Raw genomic sequence first — 21,963 nt, forward strand, 5'->3', positions numbered from 1 at the left:
AACCTTCCTTGCATGAGGATTTTTTCAACCTGGTTCCCAGCTGAGCAGCTGGCGAGGCAGGTAAACACGCACAGAGGAACAGAGCGCGGACGTCCTCCCGGGTGAAAGGATTTCATCCCAGCAGGAAAAATGCCGTGAGCTGCTGGGATCTGTCCCTGCAGGAACCTGGGCAAATCCCCTCGGCCCAGAAGGGTCCTCTCCCACGCAAAGTGAATGCTTTTTGTCTCGGCATCTTTACAAAGACACGTACAGCCCCTGGCTGAGAGAGGGGCTGCCGTTTGGTGGCTGCATGCCCGTTTCTGCTCTCCACTGCATTCGTTGGTTTGCTGGTGTTCGAGTCCTATCATCTGATGTGAGAACCAAACACAAATTTTAGAAATAAACGTTCCTGCTCTCATGTCCGCCACGGTCATTGGGGGTCACACTCTCTGTCCATCTCGTGCCTGACAGCGAGTGGATCCAGAGCCCCCGACTCTGATCGGAGATTCACGGGGGCAGGATGAGGCAAAGACCACACTCAGGCCCGGTAGGGGCAAACTGAGCGGAAACGGCGCACAAACAAGTTCTTGATTCTCCTCTGAGCCCATACGACTCCTGTCTGGGCTGACCACGGCTCCCCACGAAACGTCCTCGCCCGGCCCCGTCGGAGGGACCCTTTACCGTCAGTCCGAGGCACGGGCAGTTTGCGTTGCTGAGCTCCCTGCAGCTGAGCAGAGCAAAGGCTCTTCGGCAGCAGCGAGACTCACAGCATTTCCCCAGATGCGAACGGTTTTCCTTCTGATTCACCCCGACGTCGGGAAGAGGAGGGCATCTGGTACCGCCTGACCGCAGCTGAGTTTTTGCCTAGTGCCTTCCCATCGGTGCATCAGGTGGTAAATTTTCTTTACCTATTTGAAGTCATTTCATATGTGAAGAAACAATGAATCACAAAGAGAAGCCTACAGCAATTAGAAACTCCTTTCCTCTCACCTTTGCCAAAGCTAGATTTTTTCCTTAGAACGAAGCCCGGGCAAGCCTTCCTACGCACAACAATGATTACGTATATTGCTCTGGATTTTGTTTTTTTCACAGGCCGTGAGCATGCAAAGATGCTCAGGAGATCACTCAATTCCGCGGGCACGTTTGTTATGCTTCCTTGGAAATCCCATTGTTCGCTGGTAGCGCCTGCTTTTGGCTGCAACGGCTGTGCCCTCGTGACGTCGGCTGCCCTTAATTGTGTCAGGGCGTGAGCAAATAGGCATGAAATTTGGCAAACTAAAAAGATGCCACTGGACTACGTCGGTCTCGGCAGTTTGGGCATTCCTTTCAACGTGCTGAAGCGGGATCAGTGAGCGAGTGCTTTGCGAGGCTGCTCCAGTCGCACGCGTCCATCGATCGGCGAAACCGTGCGGGCAGTGCTCCTCGTGTCCCCTCTTCCTGGCGTGTTGCGTGTGTCCCCGGCAGGCCGGAGCGCAGGGCCAGCGCTTTCCCAGGAAAGGACTGCTGAGATGCACCGTGTGAGTAAGGTCTCGTTTGCATACAGACTGCACACTCATGCTGTGAAGGAGGTTTCCTAGGCACAGCCTCATTTCCTTCTCTAGGTTGGTCTGCCTTCACGCAGGAAAACCCCTATTCTTGAAGTCCTTGGCCAGAAATCAGTTTACATTGGCACGCCACAATGCCGTCCTCCTGGCGTGTTTGGGTCCGCCCCAGCCTACTGCGGGGAGGCGCGCTCTGCCCCTCCGAAGAAAAACCGAGTCTCCGCTTTGAGCTGGAGTCGGGGATCCCGCTCGCGCGAGCCGCGCTTGGCTGACGAGACGTCTCGTTCCGCTCCCGAAAGGCTTTTCAGCGTCACCGATGCACCAGCATCTGCGTGGCTTCTCCTCTCCTCGTGGGCTTCACCCAGGAGGTTTCGGCGGGAGCAGCAGTCTGCTTCGAATGGGGAGGGAGGACTCCGGAGGTGGCGAACGCGGGGCTGAGCGCCTTGCTCCCCACCACCCAAGGCTTTCCTGGAAGTGTAGAGCTCGGCTCTGTTCCCTTGCCACGGTGAGAGGGAACTCAGCTACAGCAGGTGACGTAAACCGGTTTCGGACTAGTGCAGGAGCTAGTGCCAGGGAGCAGATGCTGAGAGGAGATCCTGGTAGTGAGAGGGATTTGTATCAAAATCAGGGAAACAGAGACTGTTGTCGTCTCTATTCCCTCTTGCCTTGGTGATGCTGTTCTGAGTTACAGAAGGGCAGGGTGGATTTATCTGCCCCAGAGACCCCTTTAAGGTACAAACTTTTGGTAACGGGATTTGTGCCCCGCCGCCCCCGCCCAGTGTCTTCTGAAATCTCTATTCAAGATTTACCTGCTTCACTGATAACGAACCATCTCATTCATTTTCCATTCATAACTCCAGAAAGTTATTCCCAAGCTTGCTCAAGTTGCCTGGAACTAACGTGTTTCTGTGTAACAAGAGAGAGAAAATTCAAGGGCATTTGAGTACATTTGAATTATTTTAGGATTTAAAGACATATTGTCTTAACGTGCATGAAACAGGTCACTAAGCATTGCAGCCAGAAGGCCATTTTCCCTCCGCGTTAGCAGAGCGGTGGCAAATAAAGAACATCTAAAAGAAGGAGCTGAGCTGACAAAAACGCAGAGGACTTTGTAAGAAAATTCAGAAATGGCGGTACAGTGTCAATTCAGGAGTCATGTTTCAAGTATCCTGACCCCTACAAATGCCAAATGCTTCATTTCGCAGGTGTTAGGCACTACACAGTAAGCACCACAGTAAGCAAACACATTCAATGTTTTGGAAGAAACTGGAAGCAGGAGAGCCGAGGCTGCTCAGGGCCCTACACTCAACTTTAGAAATGCCTCTGCAAAAGCGATTTTCGCACGGGCTCTGTCCCGTCCCCCATCTGAACGCCCACAGAGGCAGAGGCGTCGTGCCCTTAGCCCAGCTGGGTGCTTGCTCCCATCCCCACAGCCCTTCCCTAAACTCTGACACCGTGTCTCCGCGAGGCTTTTCAGACTGACCAGCCTTTGCCTGTCGGTCCGCTGCCGGCGGCTGCCAGGCGCCACGTCCCCACATTGCCGTCTCGGCGCTCCGCGGCACTGCCGAACCGACCGTCCCTCGCCCGGCGATCCCAGGAGCCAGATCTTCGGCGCGGCGAGTGGGGCGTAAAGGCAGCTCTCCACCACCCCTGAGCTCTGGTGCTGGAAACAGGGACTCCCTGCCGCACTGCAGGCAAAAACCTGCAAGGGAGACAGACAGACAAAGTACCGCTTCATCAGTAAAGAGAGGGGAGTCCCAGGGACAACTTTCTCTGACACAGCTCCGCACCCCTCGCTAGGAGAGCCACAAACCGCACCCGTGCCGTTGCCTTGCCACGCACGACTGCCACATGACCGCTGCGGCAATCGGAGATCTTGCCTCTCTGGGTGTCCGTCGGTGGGCTAAATGCATCAGGGCTGAGGTCACTGCCAAATCCCTGGGAGGACACGGTGACTCCTGCATTCTCAGACCGTGAGCTCGAGCAGCTCGTTTTGAAGTTGATGAATTTGCAGGAAGGGCGGCTGTGGGGTGAATAAAATCCGTCATATCGCTCGGCATCGCTTCCAGCCTCCGCCGAAGGCAGCCCGAGGTTCAGGGTACCCGCGGCTGCGAGGGACGAGGCTGACAAAATGCTCTTTGGCAGCTGATGCTAGCCTCTGGTTCGGACAGAAAGGAAGACTTTGCTGGTACATATCAGGAAACGGAGCCTTGCAGCAATGATTAATCACTCCGAGGACAGCAGGCGCAAGGAACGGCGAGAGCCTTCTAGAGACGCCATGCATTTCGGAGCAGGACTGACCAAAGCCACGTGTCTGCCCCTTTGCGGAAGTCTGGCTTTCCAGCTTCCATTTCTATCCCAAAACAGGGCATTATGCCAAAAAACTCACAATTATTTTTTCCACGTTGGGGTTGGCAACGCTCCAAATTTTGCATTAAGAAAATGCTGAAAGCCTTAATTTCCACTTTTTTTGATGCATACAAAAATATCAGTTTTCGTAAGCTCAGAGTGTTCTCTGGTGGTTTGAGGACGAGCACAAAACGCTGCTTCTCCACAGGAAGTTTCCAAGCTAGCTCCCCGTGGCAGGACGTGGCAGGAGGCTGTGCTCCCACCCTGCTCCGTCCCTGCTGCACCGCGTCCGATACCTGAGCCCCACGCACGCCCGCGTGGGATGACACTCGCAATGCCCCACGCAAAGAGATCGGGACCTGGCAGTGGGGCCACAGTCTCTGAGGTGAGACTGGGTTTTCCAGCCGTTGTAAATCCAGTCTGATTTCTGATATTTGACCTTCCTCATTTAAATGCTCCTCTCCTAGTGAGCTTTCCACAGGGGCTGAAACCTGCTGTGCCTTGCTCCGCCGTCTCAGCGATGCTGGCTCCTGGCACGGGCGGGCTGAGCAGGCGGGCCTCCGGAATGAGCTCCAAACGTTGGGGACGCCACAGGTGCACTGGTTTTGCGAGGTACTGAGTTCTCCTGTTTCCTCCTGACTTCGACACTGTGTCCTTTTTCCAACCAAAAGGCTCGCCATCTCTTCTCGCCCCCACCTAAACCCTATTCTTCCCTGATTTTCCATCCCCTTATTACAACTCCCGCTTTCTGCAGTGACCTGAAGGTTTATTCCCCTGCTGCTGTGTGTATCCGGATGGATATCCACCTCCCACCAGCCAGTCTTCTCTCCTGAAATTAGCCCCTATTTCCTCATCCCTGCCGCCTAAATGACAGCAGTCCTGGGAGAGGCAGCTAAACTGGCTTCTCTTCCTCACGCGCGTGGTTGTACAACTGCCTCGGCTTCCCGTTATAATGAAGGGCATCGCAACCAGCCCGACAAACCGGAACAGAAGGAGCCGCCATCGCGGGACCGCTGGGGACCACTGACAAACAAACGCTCATGGACAAACGGGGGTTCCCGGTGGGGGCTGGTTCCTGTTCGCTATCGCATCTCGTCTCCCGAACTCCTCCTGGGTTTTCCTCTCAAGAGGCTGATGCCCACTGGTGACTGGGTCAGAAGGATCAGACTGGCATCCGTCAGGGTAGGGCAGAGAGGTTGCTCAACATTTTTTGATCAGTTGTTTTAATCTCCCAGTTTGCTGGGAAAGCTTTTAATCACACAGGATGGGATTATATAATGGGAGTGTTGGAGTAATTTAGGTTTGGCTCCGGCTTTATTAAAATAATGACGACTATTTGTGCAAGACCAAACTTCTACAGTTACTGACAGAACACCTTCCATCCGTCCCTCCTTCCATCCATCCGTCCTGTCTTCCCTCCTCCCATCTGTTCACCGGTCCGTCCATCGTCCATCCATCCAACCCTCCTTCCTTCATCATAAACAGAAAGGATGACTGCCGCTGACCCAGCCCACATTTGCAATGCGCGTGTGATTTGTAAGTCTTTCCAGCCCATTTAACCTCCCCTTCTCACGAGCAGCCCCGAGATGAGGCACTGGATGCACTGGGCAATCCCAGGCTTGCCTCAGCCGGTTGTCCAAAGGTCCTCCGCCTCTCTGATGTAACCCAAGACCGTCGTGGAGGCTTCCTCCAGCTCTCGGCAAACCTGTGACATGACAGGCTGACGCACTCCGAGGAAACCCGCTGAGGGGGACACATGACTCACAGAGGCTTGAGATTGCCCAAGCACCTCTAGCGACATTCCCGTGAAGCACGCAACAGGCAGGACGGCGCCTGGAGAAAGGTCAGCCTCCCAGCTGAAACGCATCGCCGTGTCATCGGTTGTGTGGGCCACGGATGAAGAGCGTACTAAAGGAGGTTTGGGTTTAACCCCTGCAGGAGCCACGGACATTGTGGAAATGGTAATTCCAGGTTTGGTAACAGTGGACGCACGACAGACACTGAACAAGTTTCTCCCTCAAGAAGCGATAAGGGGATGGGTGGCTTAAGTAACTGCGACTGCTCCCATTCTGATCTCTTTGCTGTTCTGCGGCTGGCTGCTGCTTTTGGAAAGATTTTTCTAATGCTTTCTTAAAAAAATTCAGGTATGTTGTGACCAGCGGAAATCTCAACAGCAGTAACGTTTGCACAAAAGCACAGCATTTCAGAGAGCTTATAGTAAGCCTTACTTCGGAAAAGCACCGTCCTTCCACAGAGCACCAAGGGAGGAGTTGTTGTCACTGCTTTCTAGGTCAGACAGCCCCAGGCTGGAAAGCAAGCACCGGTTGTCCTTTGCCTGAGTCCCAAGGGGCCAGAATGGGTTTGGGCTGTAACAGACAGACTTGTGGGCAAGAACCCCCAGCAGGGCTACTGCCAGGGCAGGTCTGGGATGGAGCAAGCTCTAAAATGACAGGGAGATGTCAAACGGAGCACCGCTGCAGCCCGTGGGAGCCGTGCTTGCTCAGTCCGCAGAGCTGCCAGCAAAGGTGTGCCAGGCAGAAAAACTGCACAGCGCTATGTCGGTGGCCCTGAGGACATGTAGACGGATGTGGTGCCAGGTGAGTCTCCTCAGTACCAAGCCCTAGTGCCTGTCCCCACCTGTTCCACGCACCTACTCTGCCGTGATGCAGTTCGACACGGGCTCGGGAGAATTTCCCTGGCAGGAGCCTGTAACAGTGGTGCAGGAGGCAAAGGCATTTGGTAAGGAAGGCTTAGGCAGGACAACCTCAGGGGCACGCTGCAGGCGCACATGCCGGCGGAAAGAGCTGCAACCAAAGGTGACTCTGACAGCGGGCGGTGCAGGCGAGGAAGAGCTGCACCGGAGGGATGGAGGTGGTGCCAGCAGAAACCATGGAAAGAATGAGGGAGGTTCACTCGCTGAGACAAATTATTCGGGGTGTGTCATCAGGACCCAGGGCCGTGTGGTTGCTGGACTGGCAATCTACGTCCAGCCGGCACAAGCTGTTGAGGTGGCAGGCTGGTATGTGGCCCCAAGCTCTCCAGTTGCTCAACCATGTGCAGGAGTGAGAAAAACACAGGGTCTGGAAGGGCTGTTACGGGCTGGGAGTAAGATGAGCAACAGGGTAGGTGGAGAAAGCCAAAGCCAAATGAAGACAGTCAGATAAAACTAAAGACAGATAAAAAACCCAAGCAAATCCTGCTCAGGTCTGAAAGCGGACTATTCCTCTTAGATTCGCCTGACCCGAGCAGCTAAAGGCATGACAAACCCCAGGTGTTGCTGTTACTGCAATTGAAAACTTCAGCAAGTGCAGCAATGGGCATTTGTGGAGCCAAGTGCCACAGCAGAAAGATGCATCTTCGGCTGCTGCGGCTGCTCAGGGGCAGAAGGGCTGGCAGCGAGCAGGGCCGGGGCAGAGTTTAGAGCCTTTTGGCCACTGGAGCTCTAGTAATGGGACCTCAGATACATGGGGTCATCCTGCCCAAAAGGTGGGGTGACAGAATGGAGTCCCCTTTCGTGATGCTCCTGCCAAGTGGAGCAGAGGAGCGGAAAGGGTGGCGTGTGGCAGCCGGAGCAAAAGCGCAGCCGCGCTGCGTGTGCCTCTGGGCTGAGTCTCTTCGGGGAGTCCAGGAAAAGTTTCTGGAGCATGAAGAGGGACCGGCCGGAGCAGTTCACGGACAGGCAGGGAAGCCCGAGGGGGAAACAAAGATGTGTCACCACGTATCCTAACTGGATCACGGCAGGAATGGAAAGAGGCTCCGAGAATCAATTTCTGTCCCATCTTCCCACTGGAAAAGGCTGTGCTAACAACAAGGCTGCGGCTGGGGCTGCCATTAGCTGTCACCAGTTACCCGGCAGAACAGGTTCCTGTGTGACAACTGGCTTAGAGGAGAAGGAGAGAGGAAGTGAAAAGCTGAAGAGCAGCTAATAAGGGCCCTGTGACACGGAGTTAACCCTGTTAACCAGGAATGACCAACGATCCCCTTCTAACCTGATGCTGCAGGGAGACGCAAAGGACCAGGCAGACCAGGGAAAAACTCGTTCCATCCAGATCCATCCTAAACATCAACTGACCCATACCGAGGACCGGATGAGGACCGGTCTGTAGCAGTGCCAAAGAAGAGCGCTTCAGTTACCTCAGAAGATGGCAGAAGGTAGCCACAGGCGACTGCACAGACCCAGCACGTCGGTGTTTGAAAAAGATGGGCAAGATATCCCATGGTCAGATCAACACAGGCTGTCGTGTGATAGACCTCGAGTCGAAGAGCGCGAGCTAGCTTGCCTGCAGCCGTCAGGACGTGCAAAGGGAGTCCCTTCTACATCGCCATGCTTGGTCTGGAAGATTTTCTTGTCTTTGGTGCACGTCGCTTGGTCAAGCTCCTCCTCCTGAGAAGTGGCAATGAACAAAGCACCACTTACTTTAGCTGAGCGGGCTTGGGTCTCGATCGCACTTTGTTCACCCGCAGGCCTGCGGCAGGCAGAAACGACGCTGCAGCTGGAGCGTTCAGAAGCTGGTGGTTTCCCTGCCAGAGAAAGGCCACGACAGCGGTGCATACTAGAAGGTCTGCAGCGAACGCAGCGGAGCGAGCAGCGCAGCGAGGAAGTCAATCCCAGGCCGCAGCCTCGCAACCAGAGCTCACGTGCACCAGCCTGGAGCATCTGGGCTCTCCCGCTGCGCGCTGCCAGAGCGACCCATCGGGCGTAACGTCGGTCTGCTCAGATCACACCTTTGTTTTGCTAATGAGACATTCCTCCTCCTCATCACCTCATGCACTCCCCATTGGCGAGAGACGTGTGATGAAAACTGGCCGATTCTGGGCAGAGCTATTTCATTACACCCAGCTCTGCCTGACCACACCTTTGCTGGGGCTGGTGCTCGTCAGAGGAAAGGTAGCAGGGAAAGTAAGTCCAAGTCAGGCAGCGAGTATCAAGCTGGGAAAGCAGCAGAGCTGTCATTTCACATGACTCACCTTTTCCAAAGAAAGGGGTACAGGCCACGTGGCCAGGCCAGAGCACTCCCGACTGCAGGGACCCTCCTGTTCCCCTTGGCAGCCCCCTGTGCTCCTGACGGGAGACTGACAGCGACGCTCCCGACAACCGCTGCTGGCCGAACGGCTCGTCACAACCGGCCTCCTTCCGTCAGATCGCAGCGCGTGCGCGCGGACGAGCTCGCAGGCTCCCTTCCCTGGCCGATCACGGACAGGCTTTACTCTACAGGATGACGCAAGGCAGATGTAAGCCCTGTTACCTACAAGCTCAGATGAAAACGGTTCTTTTTGAGAATAAGATCCCCCCTTTCATTCATGTGTTCTCAAGAGCATCTAAGACCAGAGGGCAGTTCCAACGAGAGAGGGAAAGAGACACTTTAATCCTCCACCAGTGCCTCTGGCTGACCAAGAGCTTCTGAAATAGCACTCCCACTTTGAGATGTCTCGGGTCCCACCACTGTTCCTCACAAAAATCCTGCTGCACAGGTCAATGGATCACGCGTCTCCCGCCCATAAGCACCAAGCAACACAGGCCGACGCAGCTCGCACGGACCTCCGGCAAAGACCGGGAATGACGTAAAGGTTGTGCTTTTTCTCACATCTTCTGAGAGTGAGAGAAGTGACGGGATTAACAGGGATGATTCCGACGCTCAAGAACCTTTCCTGTTCCCAGGGAGCCATGGCCGGGATGTAGCTAAACCCAGCGGGCTAGTCTATCGTTATTTCAGGCCAGTAAGTTATCTTCATTAAGCCCAAACTCCAAACCTTTCCTTTGCCCCGCACTCCGCTGTCCCACAGACGCTACGGCAGGAGCGCCACGGGCAGGACTCGAGCGCTGGTACTGGTTCGGAGGGTTTTCTTCCTGTGGCTACGCTCATACCCTGAGCTGCCACGTGCTACTGCATTCAGCTGCAGCGACCCACCGACCCGAGCTGCCGCCTCCCCGCTGTCACCCCGAACGTACCCGGCACAACTTCCCGAGCGTGCGAGATCCGTGCCGCTGTCACGCAGTCCGTGACGGATAGGCTGCGCTAGGACCTGCGCTCTGTCTTCCTTTAAGTCTTCCTCCAATTATGCCAGCTCATCGCTATGTTCATTGAAACTAAGGTGCATCGTACATATTATTAGCAATACTATGGTTTCTCTCTCCAAAACTAACTGCTGGGGCTTCAAACATCCTGCTCAGCCCCACCACGCCACGTTTCACATCAATCAAACCACACAGACGTTTTGACTTTGTCTAGAACTTTTATTTCAAGGAATAGAATTGTTCTGAGTATATTCACACGAATAAATATAAAATTCCTCTTCAGAGTAAGAAGATGAGTTTTTATAAAAATATATCTCTATCCCACAGAACCACTTAGGTGGGGTTCTCATTAGGAAACATTATTTAATAAAAAAATAAAACACTGAAAATAAAATGCTTGACCTATACTGATTGGATCACCAAACAATTGAAATTTTTAACAGGATATAAATATTGTAAATATTGTTAATAAAAATAACATTTAAATAGATGGGAAGCCACTGAGTCCATACAGACAAACAGAACACTGTAGGAAGCCGCTGTTTTGTCTACAGGGCACCAACTTCCTTGTATTCGTTGGCGTTCGTTCGTCTCTTCTTGCTTCTGTACCTGGGAGTAGAGAAGGGAAGCGTGAGTTCTGGAAAGCCAGCTGTTCCAAACGGCTTTTTAGGGAGTGAATTGGGGGGGAGGTGGGGGGGGTGGGTGAAGGGAGAAAAAGAATGCTGTATGACCTCCTCATGTTGCCTTTAACTCTCTAGCAGCTAGGCTCTGTCTGTGCTCATTTCCAGGTCTGAGATAACTTGCATGCCGAGTCTCTTTCCTCAACTCTTCACTGAGGATTTCACTTCTGCATTAAAGTCTTGCTGCTGGTACTAGGTTTGTCTTTGAGAAATCCTGCGGGATCCTTCCCTGCAATAGGGCTGAGTACCCTGACCATCTAGGCCACCTTCTGCTTGAGATGATGCACCATCGAGTCTTCAGGTAGGGAAGAGGAATTACAGTGGTTATCACCTAGCTATCAGATCTGCGAAGCCGAGCTCTCCCTCTGCGGGTTGTTCCGCCTTCTCGGCTCTCTGACAGCTGCTTACGAGTAGCTGTTAGCCTGAAGAACAATTCCTGCTGCTTGTGGGTCTGTCAATGGAGAGGACTACTGTCCTCCATGGCAAAGCTGCTAAGGCAGTGCTCCCGATATCACAGTCACCACAATAACACGGTCAATAAACTAATTGGCTAGCATTAATCCAGTTGCTCTCCAGTTCCTGATGACTGGGGAAATGGCATTACCAAGAAAAGGAACTCGAACTTTCCTGTTCCCTCTCCGCTCTGTCCTTTACCCCAACACGCCCTCTAAGACAGACGTGAACTAAGCTACACAGTCGAGAGGCAGCTGAGGGTACTGCTGCCCAGCCTGCGATTCGGGCTATGCTACGTAGTCAGCATACCGCCTTTTTGGAACACTTGGCTAAGCGCAGGCTAGCAGCTCTGTACACCAAACTATCTGGAGGTACTCAGCAGACATCTTGCTACGCACGCAGCTGACCTGCTTTCCTGAGCCACGAAGAAAATCTTCCTTACCTTCTGCAGATGTAGTAGCTTGCAATAGAGATGGCGGTGAGGAAAAGCAGAACTACGATAACTGTCAGCGCCACATACTCCTTACTGAGGGGCTGTCTGACGAGTTCTGAATGCACACATCGGACTCCAGAGAAGCCTACGTCACACCTGAGGATAAGAGATGCAGAATTAGAGACATCGCGGTGGGGTTACACTTCAGCAGTCCACAAAGCCCACTATACCGCTGGCCTGCTCTTTCCTCAGGGACAAACAATTTAAACTGATGTAACTCAAGCCCATGCGGTCCTAGAAATGGTTGCAAATTCTTCAAATAAACGACAAATACCCTTAAAAATGCCTAGAGGGTCTTTATTTTGTAGGCTGAATCAAAGGAGAGACTTTGCTGCTTTGCCTGAGGTCTGGATCCTGCACTACTGTAAAAACAGATGAACGGAGAAGCACATCAGAACGAGTGTCCCAAGCTTAAATTGGGCCACTGACGAATTTCAGGTGTCTAAACCTCTCGCTCAGGTCTCACTAGGGCCAGCCCATGTACTTCACGCTCGCTTCAAGGCAGCTGAGGTGCATTCTAGATACACTGCTCCTTTTTAAATTCTGCGAGCACTTAAATGCTTTGCTGGACTGGCAGCCCAGCTAAGCGTCCATTGCAGCGAGACCAAAGGCCACGCGCGGCTGATGTCAGAACCCACCTCAGGAAGGTGCGCAGGACGCATTGTGCCCCGTCCATACCTGCAGTAGTGCTCATCCAAGTCCACTATGTACACACACTGGCCGTGGAAGCAGTAGTCCTTCATTTCAGGCTTACATCTCGTTATCCCCACTTGAGCCACACGTGGGCTGTTCTCTGTCTGGACTGTAAGGAGATTTAGTTAGCATCTCGTCAACCTTATTTCCCCTTCGTACTTCCCAAACAACACACAAGCACCACTAATAGTCTCGCTGGCAAGAGACCTTCAGTGCAGTAAGGCTTTCAAGCAGGAGAGCCTTCTGAACGGGGAGAGGATTTTCCCAGGCCAGAGTTACACTGACACTTCCTTCAGGAGTTTCACGTAAACTATTTCTGCTCTTACAGCAGAGTTCTCACCTAAGACAGAGCTCTTCTGCTGGAAGAAGCAATATTAAATGAAATGCAGACTAAATAAAGGAAATGCAGGCTAAAAAATGGTTCTTGTTCAACAAGTACACTTACTTAGTGCTGTTGTGCAGTTGTCCATTTCACCAGGCCCACACAATGGGATGACAGTTGTGCCCAGGACTGCTTGCAATAGGTAACCTACAAGAAATTAAAAACAAGAGTCAAAACCAGATGCTTTTCAAGTACAGTTAGGTATTTCAGCTGGTGTACTCATTAAATTAATACAAGAAGAACAGAAGCTTTTTATCCTAGCAAGAAAAACCTAGTGTTGTAAGCTGAAAAAATGTGGCGCTCGGAGATCTGCTGCTTACATTATATACGGCAGCCCAAAGAAGCATCTCTGAAATACAAACTTCCAGTGTAGAACGGAGATCAACCAGAAACTCGGTGTCTGTGACCACCTCTCACCACACTCTGAGTCAAAGTGGGCAGGAAGAGGCTTGGAGAGGTTACACAGGAGAGGGAGAAATCAGTCCAGCTCCATTACGTTAGGTTTCTGACCAGCCTGGCACGGTCCTCGTGCCAGGGACGTGGCCAGGGTTCCGCAATTAGGCACAACAATCCAGCGTTCATCGCAGGAGGATTCTTCTGGTGATCAAAATAAGATGTCCTTGAGTCACAGCAGTCCGCGGGGAAAGGATTCCCTAGGACTCAGCAAGCCAGTGCGGCTGGTGACTCAGTACAGCAGGTCAGCGTTGAGCCAGGCTCAGCAGCCCACCACTGCCTTCAGGGTCCGCATACTGCCCGAGGTATAGCTTAACACAAAGGCTGCTCTTGAGCAGCAGAGAGCTTCCTCGGACCTCTACTTGCTGCAGCCGGCCTAAGGCTGGACAGTTCCTGCGCTAATGCCCGCTCGCGTTGGAGTATTTCAGTCAAAAACCCGCTCGCAAAGACAGCTACCGCGAGATACCAAACCCTCTTTTGTCCGGTCACTGGGCTGCAGAGGTTACCGACCACTTTACGGATCCCGGGACGGCGTTGCTCATGTCAGCAGAACCCCAGAAGAAAGCAGGTACGTTTCTGTCCTCCCTCCACCCTCCTCCACACTAAAGCAAACTGCAGCTCGGCAGGTCTGATGCGGGTACGAGCACAACAGCAGACTGCACCAAGCAGGCTGAGGAGATCGGTGCCCAGAGCGGCGGCTGCATTTCCTTGGGGAGCGAGGGCCCTCCTTCCCTTCTCTCAAGAGATTCAGCTTATAAAGCATTTGGACATCTTTTGGGCTGTATAGTGTGGCACGGGCACGGCTTTCAGGTGCTCTGCTAGTTAAATGAACATTTTCAAACAGGATTTGAAGTCCAACACAAGTACTCGTAGCTTCGTGGCTAGCCCACGAGGAACAGTCAATGTTTCCCCAGCTGGCCATAAAATCCACTTGGCTAACACTCCTGCTGTGGTCACAAACTAACCTGCTCATGAACTGCCTAGTCATCAGCCCCATTCCACAGAAGTCTGTAATTTGTGTCTTTGGGCTGTTTGCCTCTATTAACTTGTCAGGTCATGCATGCCTAATGGAGGGAGTGTGCCTTCCTAATTTCTTGATCACTCTAATTCAACTCTGGTTATTAGAAAGTTTCATTACATCCCAGTATTAAATCTAGCAGTGATTTATGGATTTCCTGCAGCTCATCTATTTTGGGGTTATTACTATAGGCTTCCTTTAAGCTTTATTCCAGCTAGATAAAAGAACAGCAGGAACGTCCATCTTTGAGCGACAGCAGGTTTTGTGCATTTGCGTTTCTTTAAAAGCACCATTCCCTCTCCTTACCTCCCTCTCCACCGCATTCCTTGTGAAGCTAACAAGCCAGGCTTCCTCCAAGCTTTAGTAGAAAAGACAAAGACTAGGTCTGCCCAAGAAAGAGCCCTGGTAATAGACCAATGATGCCGGCCTCTTGACTCGTACAGGAGCTGGAGACATCTGCGGCTGCTAGCGTGACTCAGTAGGACCTGCCTTTCACTCCAACGGGGCAGGACCAGCACGTTTACTTTCAGGGTGGGATTTATTTTTTAAAACAGTACTGTGCTCACTATAGATTTCATCAGGAGAAACAGTTTAATGCTTCCCTAAGGCCATGACAGAAAGTTAAAGCGTGTGAAGGATGAGGCTATCAGCCGACAGACGGTGGCACCTCAGTTACTGCTGGAACAGCAGCCTTTGGGACTGGTGTCCCAAACAACACTGGGAAAAGAAGAGTTACCGGGTCAGTGCTGCTTTGCAGGAACTAGAGGGACATTTCAGGAGCGCTCCCTGGACTAAGGTGCTCCCTCGGCAGGCAGCAGCCACGGCACAGGACAGCTCTGTACACCATGTACACCGTGTCACTGCAAGCAGGGATGCTGAAATCCTATGACTAGCGAGAGTTAGTGACCTGAGGCTCCCTCCTGTCCCCACGTACTGCTGCTCTCACCTCTGCGTAAGGTGCTATGGCAAGACCTGGTCGGGGGGGGGACCCCACACGACAGTAAGGAACATCAGTCAAGGCAAGATACGCTAGAGGTACTCGAGACATCTACTTCTACTGTACTCAGTTACATAGAGGGATTAAGCCAGCTGACTGTCTCTTTTAGCCTACATATTTCTGTTTCAGCTTGCACACTTCCTTGATCTGAGCATAACCTGAGCAGTTGCTTTTTCACCTGAAGTTCCCAGTTGGAGAGTTACCAGAACCTGGCTTTCGCATTTGAGAAATTCAAACCTAGGCACATACAAGAGACGGGCCAGCTCTTCTCTCGGCTCCAGGAGGAAGCACCACTTTCCAGCTAGAGGAAAGGCCAGAACTCAGACACCTGTGAGGGACAAATGAAATAGACCTCCTCCTCCCCCAACACCCAGCAAAGGCCGATAGCCTCCTCCACCTGACTGCAGGCACACCGGCCGGAAAGGCTGGAATGCAAGCACAGATATTTGCTGACACCCAGCGGTATTTTCTGCATTGGGGCAAAGTTCGTCCTGCTCTGCACTGTTATATTTTGCCCCTTCCCCCATGCACATATTTCTCCTCTGACATCAATGGGAGGGGGATCCTGCGGGAGGATAAGAGATCCACACGCCGCAAAGGCAAAGGAGAGCCTTTCCCAGAATAATTATCAGATGATGTATGCCAAACATAGGACCTGGGAGAGGTAGTTAATATTTTTATTCCTTCACTGTTCACTAAGCAAATACTGTACAGGGTACAAGATAACAGCAATGAGACGGTGGATATTCACGTGTGCCTCGCAGGAACGCGAGCGCTGCACACGGCCACAGCGCCAGCATGCGCACGCAATACCAACAGGTATTGCGGGTGTTCCTGTAAGGGTAACGCTGATAGCGCTGGCCGTTGCTGGAACAGGAATAATACTGCTCTTTACTCGTCCTTCCACGAAGAATGAAAGGGAAACGAGGAACAGAGACTGGCTGCTTTCGCTTCCTGCAGCCTTCCTCAGAGATGACAGGCAAGGGCTAATTACCCGTTCATCCGCTGAAAGCCAGCTATCGTTTCCAGTTACGGGATGACTGCTAGGAATGAAGGACACACATACAGGATACACGTAACTGAGAACTAGCCTCTTTGCAAGATTTACACCAATTTTGAAGAGGCACTGTCAGGTTCCTGAGAGGTCAATCATCATTTGAGTTGGCGCTGCCCGTCACCAAGATCACTAGTCTGGCACTAGTTCATCTGAAGAAGACCCCATGACGCTACTTCACTTTTGGCAGCTCTGCGGTCTCTCTGCCACAGCAGTAGCGCCTACCCTTTTCACGTGGGTTGCACTTTCAAAGCAACGGCAAGCGCAAGGGTGTCCGGGTGACACACACCTGGAGGATCTCAGCCCATTTAAACTCTAGAGACAGATCAAGGTGGATCCCCGTCACCTGGTTTTGGACACCTAGAGCATGTCTGACTATCTAAGGCCTTCTCTGCACAGACTAACCGGGAAACATGAAGGTACCCGGTCTGTCCTACCGGCTTTGCGAGCATCGCTACTACCACCGTTTAACTCCAGCGCGTCGCTTCCGTAGCCCTCTGCTGCTAGCCTCCCTAGCTAGCCACAGAAGTTTGCAGGCCATCTCAGACAAAGCAAGCGCCTCTGGCAATAAAGGCTAGGCGGGCAGTTGTGTTTTAGAAGAGGATCACAGAAACGCAGAGTCAGCCAGAAAGCCTTGCAAACAGCTTGCTCTTAGTCAAGACTTGGCTGCGCAACTATACCCCTTGCTCGCATCAACCACAGCATGTCTAGAGTTCAGGTTATCCACGCAGGCTGAGCGTGTTTTCCTGGGAAAGGGGAAGAGGTCATTTGAGATAATTTTGATTACCTCAGACAGAGCACACCGCCCTATCCCTGCACTCAGGATATATCATCCGGTTTCTTCCTGCTGTTTTGGGGAGGACGTACCTGGCGCCTAGTTGCCTGGCCGTGCCCGTCAAGGCGGGTGCCCAACACTCCTCTTCCTGAGATGAGACACACAAGACGCACAGCTCGCTCTTCTCACCCGTGGGAAAGGAGGAGCTACCATCCCTTTCCACCCCTCATTCCCCTGCGGTCTGCGTACGTTTGGCCTCTTCTCTGAATGGCGATGATAGGTAGGTGATGCTACCGAGACAAAGAGACTCAAATAAGTTACCCTTAGGGCAACGGGACAGAAGTGCCTATGCACGTTTCTGGGAAGTAGCGTCCAGATTTCCCCATCTCACGTTTCGTGCCCACGACTTCAAGACTGCCGACTCAACGTCACGGATGCCCAGGGCCAGGCCGGAGCAGCTCTAAGGCAGCCCTGGAAGCACCAGCCTGCGTGGGAACGCTGTCGCTCCGAAACTGCTACAGGCCCGCGTGATCACTTGCAATGCTGTGCCAGGACTTACTCGTAAGCAGAGATACCGCAGATAACTACGTATAATGCGCGCCCAGTCATCTCAGCATTGCTTCCATCCCAGTGGAGACCTCCGCGCCAGTGATCTTATCCACGTGCTACCCCTGGCCTGGACCACTCCGCCTTCCACCGCATGCGTGGGGACAGAGATCCCTACGCCACAGAAGCAGCAGAAATCCATTACTGCTTCTAGCCAGACACATCAGCCGCTGACATTTTCCACATCTCCAGACTCAGGGACCCTTACGTTCGGCCCACTTGAGGATGGCGAGACAAACGTGACACGGGAAAACATAAGGTCAGCTGCTCCTGAAACCATCCAGTGAGCCTGGAGATCCTAGGCCTGTCTTCCCAGTGAGCGGCCCCAAGGAGACCAGTGCCAAGACTCCCGCAGGAACTCACGGAAAAGGCAGGGCCTGGGCTTGGCTCCATCCCCGCCACATCACCGTGTGGCCGGCACGGCACCGTGGCTCCTCAGGGCTGGGCGATGGCTCTGTCCCACCAGTGCCTTCTGCTGTGCCAAGCCCTCGATAGCCAGGATACAAAGCTGACTATGACTGTCACTTCAGTTAGGCTTCAGCCATTCTGCAGGGAACCTCAGGCGTAATGCCAGCTACAGCCTTCCCAGCTTCTGCCAGCGGCACTGAGTTCTGCTTACGCTACTGACCTGGGAGGTAAAGGCAGTAAAGTGCTCGTACCACTCGTTATGATGCCATCTAGCTATGACTAATCCATCCCTTACTATTAGATTTTGTGCCTGCCCCGGAAATAAATAAATCCATATACAAATCCATGAAGACATACCAGTTCCTTCCAGAGCCAGTTTTGTGAAAAGCACGGCTGAGTCACAGACTACAAGATGTTTAGCCCGCTGTCCTGCTAAGTCAGATGCTGTGCAGCAGCTGATCCGTAAGCTATTATGGTAATACCTGGCCAAGATGACAGACACCAACTCAAGCTGCGGTGGGCTTAGCAGATTAGGGAACACCCACTCCAAAAGAGAAGTTTCAGGAACTAAGCTTCCCATTGACTGCGACCCTGAGCCCGACACCACGACAGCGAGAACGTGTTTCGTCAATAAAGCACCGTGCGAGCGCACCAGGTCTCGGTCCTGCCTCAACCGTTTCCTGCCCACGCAGCTCGAGACACCCCACAGGGTCAGCTCTCGGCAGGCGCTGCCTGTCACTGCCAGTGCCCAGCAGAGGTGTGTGGCAAAGATCAGTTGTTGCTTCACAGCGCGCCCTGGCTCCAGGACTCTCTCTGCTCTAAGGATACACATGTTCACTTTGGACTTTCAGGTAGCTTGTGTCACACAGTAGAGAAACACGCTCCCAGCGAGGAGGTGGAGGTGTGTCAAGCAAAGGGAGGCCACAACCTGTTTTGTTACCATAAGGAAGTCTCTGCTGCCGTGGGGATTCACCTGCTGAGCTCGCCCAGAGCACAGCTTGGGTGAAGGCAGCAGCAGCAGACTACAAACAACACAGGGCAAGGTCAAAGAGAACTGATCACATGGCCTTTTTTGGGGGACGCAGTTTAGCCGTGGACTTGGCAGCGTTAGGTTTACGGTTGGACTGATGATCTTAAAGGTCCTTTCCAACTTTAACGATCCTACGATTCTACGCCGTGAGCAGACTGCGCTGCCAGCAGAGTTGGTGAAAAGGGGAATACATTCACCTTCGCTCAGTCGCAGGGCACACCTGGGCATCGCACAAACAACGAAACACCCTAGAACAGCACACCACAGAATAAGATCTGCGTGTTCCACTCCTCAACTCGTACAGCCACCCAGGTACACCCAACCCTGCCCTGTGACTTCATCTCCGAGAAAAAACATGTCGGCTTTACATGAAGGTGAGCTGAGCTTTACCTTTTACCAGAGATTTTCCATTACAGAAAGCACTCCCCAGACCGGTGACCCGGCGCTCTCCCGGCCCCAGGAGTCCCGCCCGGGGACAGAGGAGCCGCCGGCCCGTCGGAGCAGGGCGCAGCGGCTCGCCACGGCCACGGCCCCGACCCCGACCCGCGGAGGCCCGGCGGCGGCACTCACCGAGGAAGAGCAGCAGGCTGCGGGCCCGCAGACAGCCGGCGTCCATGGCCCTCGCGTCCCCGAGGAGAAGAGGAGAAGCAAAGTGAGGAGGCGGCGGCAGCCGGCTGCGGCGGAACGGCGGCGCTGCGGGAGCGGTGTGGGTGCCGGCCGCGCCGCCCCGGCCCTTTATGGCCCGGCGGGAGAGGCGGGGCGGCGCTCGCCGGTGATGAAACCGCGGCTGGGCTCGGGGCAGGTGCCCGGCCCCGGCCTCCTCGCTTCCTGCCCCGCCGCCCCCGGGTGGGCTGTGCCCCGCCGTGCCGTGCCGGCCCCTGCGCCCGCGGCGCGCTGCCCCGGCGGCGGGCAGGAGGGCGCACCGCTGCGCTTCGGGCGGCAGGGGAGGGCAGGCCCGGCCCGACACGCTCCTGCCTCAGCCCTCCCCGTGCTCCTGATCTGAGCACGCGTGACTGCACTCGTACGTGGGGTCGCAGCAGGACCCGTCCCCTCTGAGCCATCTGGCTCACTGCCCGGGCCATGCCTGCCCGCGGTCGGCTGCACAGCCTCCCACCGCCGCCCTCTGCTTGCCTTCGACTCATCCGTGCGAGGCCTAACGGGGTGAGCCTTTGCCCGTGCTGCGCGGGTGGGCCGTGCCTGCGCACGAATGCCCGCCGGGCCATCGCACGGCCACGCACGCAGCCCCCGTACAGCAAGGTTTGGAAAACACGTCAGGGCGCGCGGCCAGAAACTTGCTGCCCTCCCCCCTCTCCCGTCTCCCGGCGTGTCTGAAGTGACCCTCGGCACACGCGTGCTGCTGGCAGGGAGCCTCAGCGCCGGGGCAGAAGTGGTCTATTAACTTACAGCACAGGCCGCAGGAACGCCAACACCTCACCCAGCACCGAGGCCGGCCACGGCGGGCTCAAGGTCAGCGGGTGCTTACGCCACCTTGCCCCTCCAGCCCTCGGCCTCCTCGCAGCCCGGTAGCATCTTTCAGTTACTTAGACAGCAGTTGACTAGCTACCGCTACTTTTTAAAAAAAACCTGCTTTGAAGCGTCTGGTTGAAATCCACCCACGCTTTTGCTGTTAGTCAAGGCCTCGGTCGGCATTTACATCCCATCGTCGGATAGCTGAGCGACACCACGCCCCCACATCCCTACTGCACACATTTGCCTGAAATACAAAGTGTGTTTTACCTACACATGCTGCTCCGCCAGGGCGGTTATTTCTTTTCCTTTTAAAGGAAAAAACTTCTTCCTCTGCCTTACCGCTCTCCATCGTCAAAAAAGGCAAAGTGATAACCCATTTATTGCAGAACTGATAAGCCTATCTCACAGCTTGAGGAATTTAAGTATTGATAGTGACGAGCACTTTAAAAGCTGGTGACTCAAGTATCCATAGCTTGTCCATTTTGTAAGCCGTTACTGATACAAAAGAGTTAACTGTAGAAGGTACTGCAGAATACAATATACTAAATCTCCACATTGAGATTGCAATTATAACTAATAAAGAGATTAATTCAGGGAGCTGGAATAGATCTGGTACTTACAAATCATACTGCTCCTGATTTTGTGAGCGTTTTCTTAGGTCTACGGAACTGTGGAGATGCTGAAATTAAAGAGAGCCATGTGTCACTATGCAGTAGTCTATCAGCACCATGTATTAATTATCCAAATGCTGTGAGAGTCGGCCAGATAAACACAATAAAGATCAGCGTGAAAGCAGCCTTCAGCAGTTGGTGTCCCTCAACTAAGTGGGACATGATTAGTTGGAATCTCTTTCTGAGTCACTTCCCCATGCCCCCCCCCCCCCCCCCCAGCACCAGGATCATAATGATTGTGGGGGGGTAAGCCATATCGCTTTAAGATTAGCACACAGTACCTTTTTTTGATGCCCCATGACTGTTTTCATTGCTGCTTTAATTTGGGCTGATCCCCCTTATTAAGGATTTTATCGTCTGCTCTTTCAGGGATCCCAATGAGTAAAGGAAGCAATCGCAATGATTAGTGAAGCATTTCTCTGTGTGTGGGCATACAGATGCCTTGAAAAGCAGCATCACCGTAGAACTTCCACTTTATAATTAATTTCACCCTTAAATTCCTGCATGATTTATCCTCTGAAAGAGAGCATTTAATTATAGTCTTGTACCGGTATCCAGATACCGAGTAATGCTGACACAATTGGAGCAATTCATTGGAATTTCCTCTTTCAGATTTCAATATATGGAAAACAAGTATCATACACGCATCTTTGTTTCATCTTTCTGTCATGTTCTTTGTCCGGCGGAATGCGATTCCGCACCTGGCATCCCCGCTTGCGGCTTTCGCCACCCTCTCCTCCACGTGGAGACTGCCTCTCGGAATACGGTTGGCACACGCCCTAGGAGCCAATTTTCCAGGAGGCTGTTCAGCGCCTTCCCGCACCAGTAGGTTCACTGTAAGGTAGATTCACTGCATCCCACGGATCTGAGTACGGAGTGACATGTCTGTATAATG

At 53.2% G+C, this 21,963-nt stretch overlaps 1 protein-coding gene across 1 annotated transcript; it reads right to left on the bottom strand.

The window, feature by feature from the left end:
- Positions 1 to 10,083: 10,083 nt before the first annotated feature.
- EREG (epiregulin) lies at positions 10,084 to 19,751 on the bottom strand. The gene is made up of 5 exons (XM_075750815.1): positions 19,498 to 19,751; positions 12,650 to 12,733; positions 12,190 to 12,313; positions 11,461 to 11,607; positions 10,084 to 10,494 (listed from the first exon to the last, which is right to left on the bottom strand). The coding sequence occupies exons 1-5, from the start codon at positions 19,541 to 19,543 to the stop codon at positions 10,434 to 10,436; spliced, it is 462 nt and encodes a 153-aa protein (XP_075606930.1). The 5' UTR covers positions 19,544 to 19,751; the 3' UTR covers positions 10,084 to 10,433.
- Between the last annotated feature and the right edge of the window lie 2,212 nt (positions 19,752 to 21,963).

The sequence above is a fragment of the Balearica regulorum genome, chromosome 4 (assembly GCF_011004875.1).
Source record: "Balearica regulorum gibbericeps isolate bBalReg1 chromosome 4, bBalReg1.pri, whole genome shotgun sequence".
NCBI classification, from domain to species: domain Eukaryota; kingdom Metazoa; phylum Chordata; class Aves; order Gruiformes; family Gruidae; genus Balearica; species Balearica regulorum.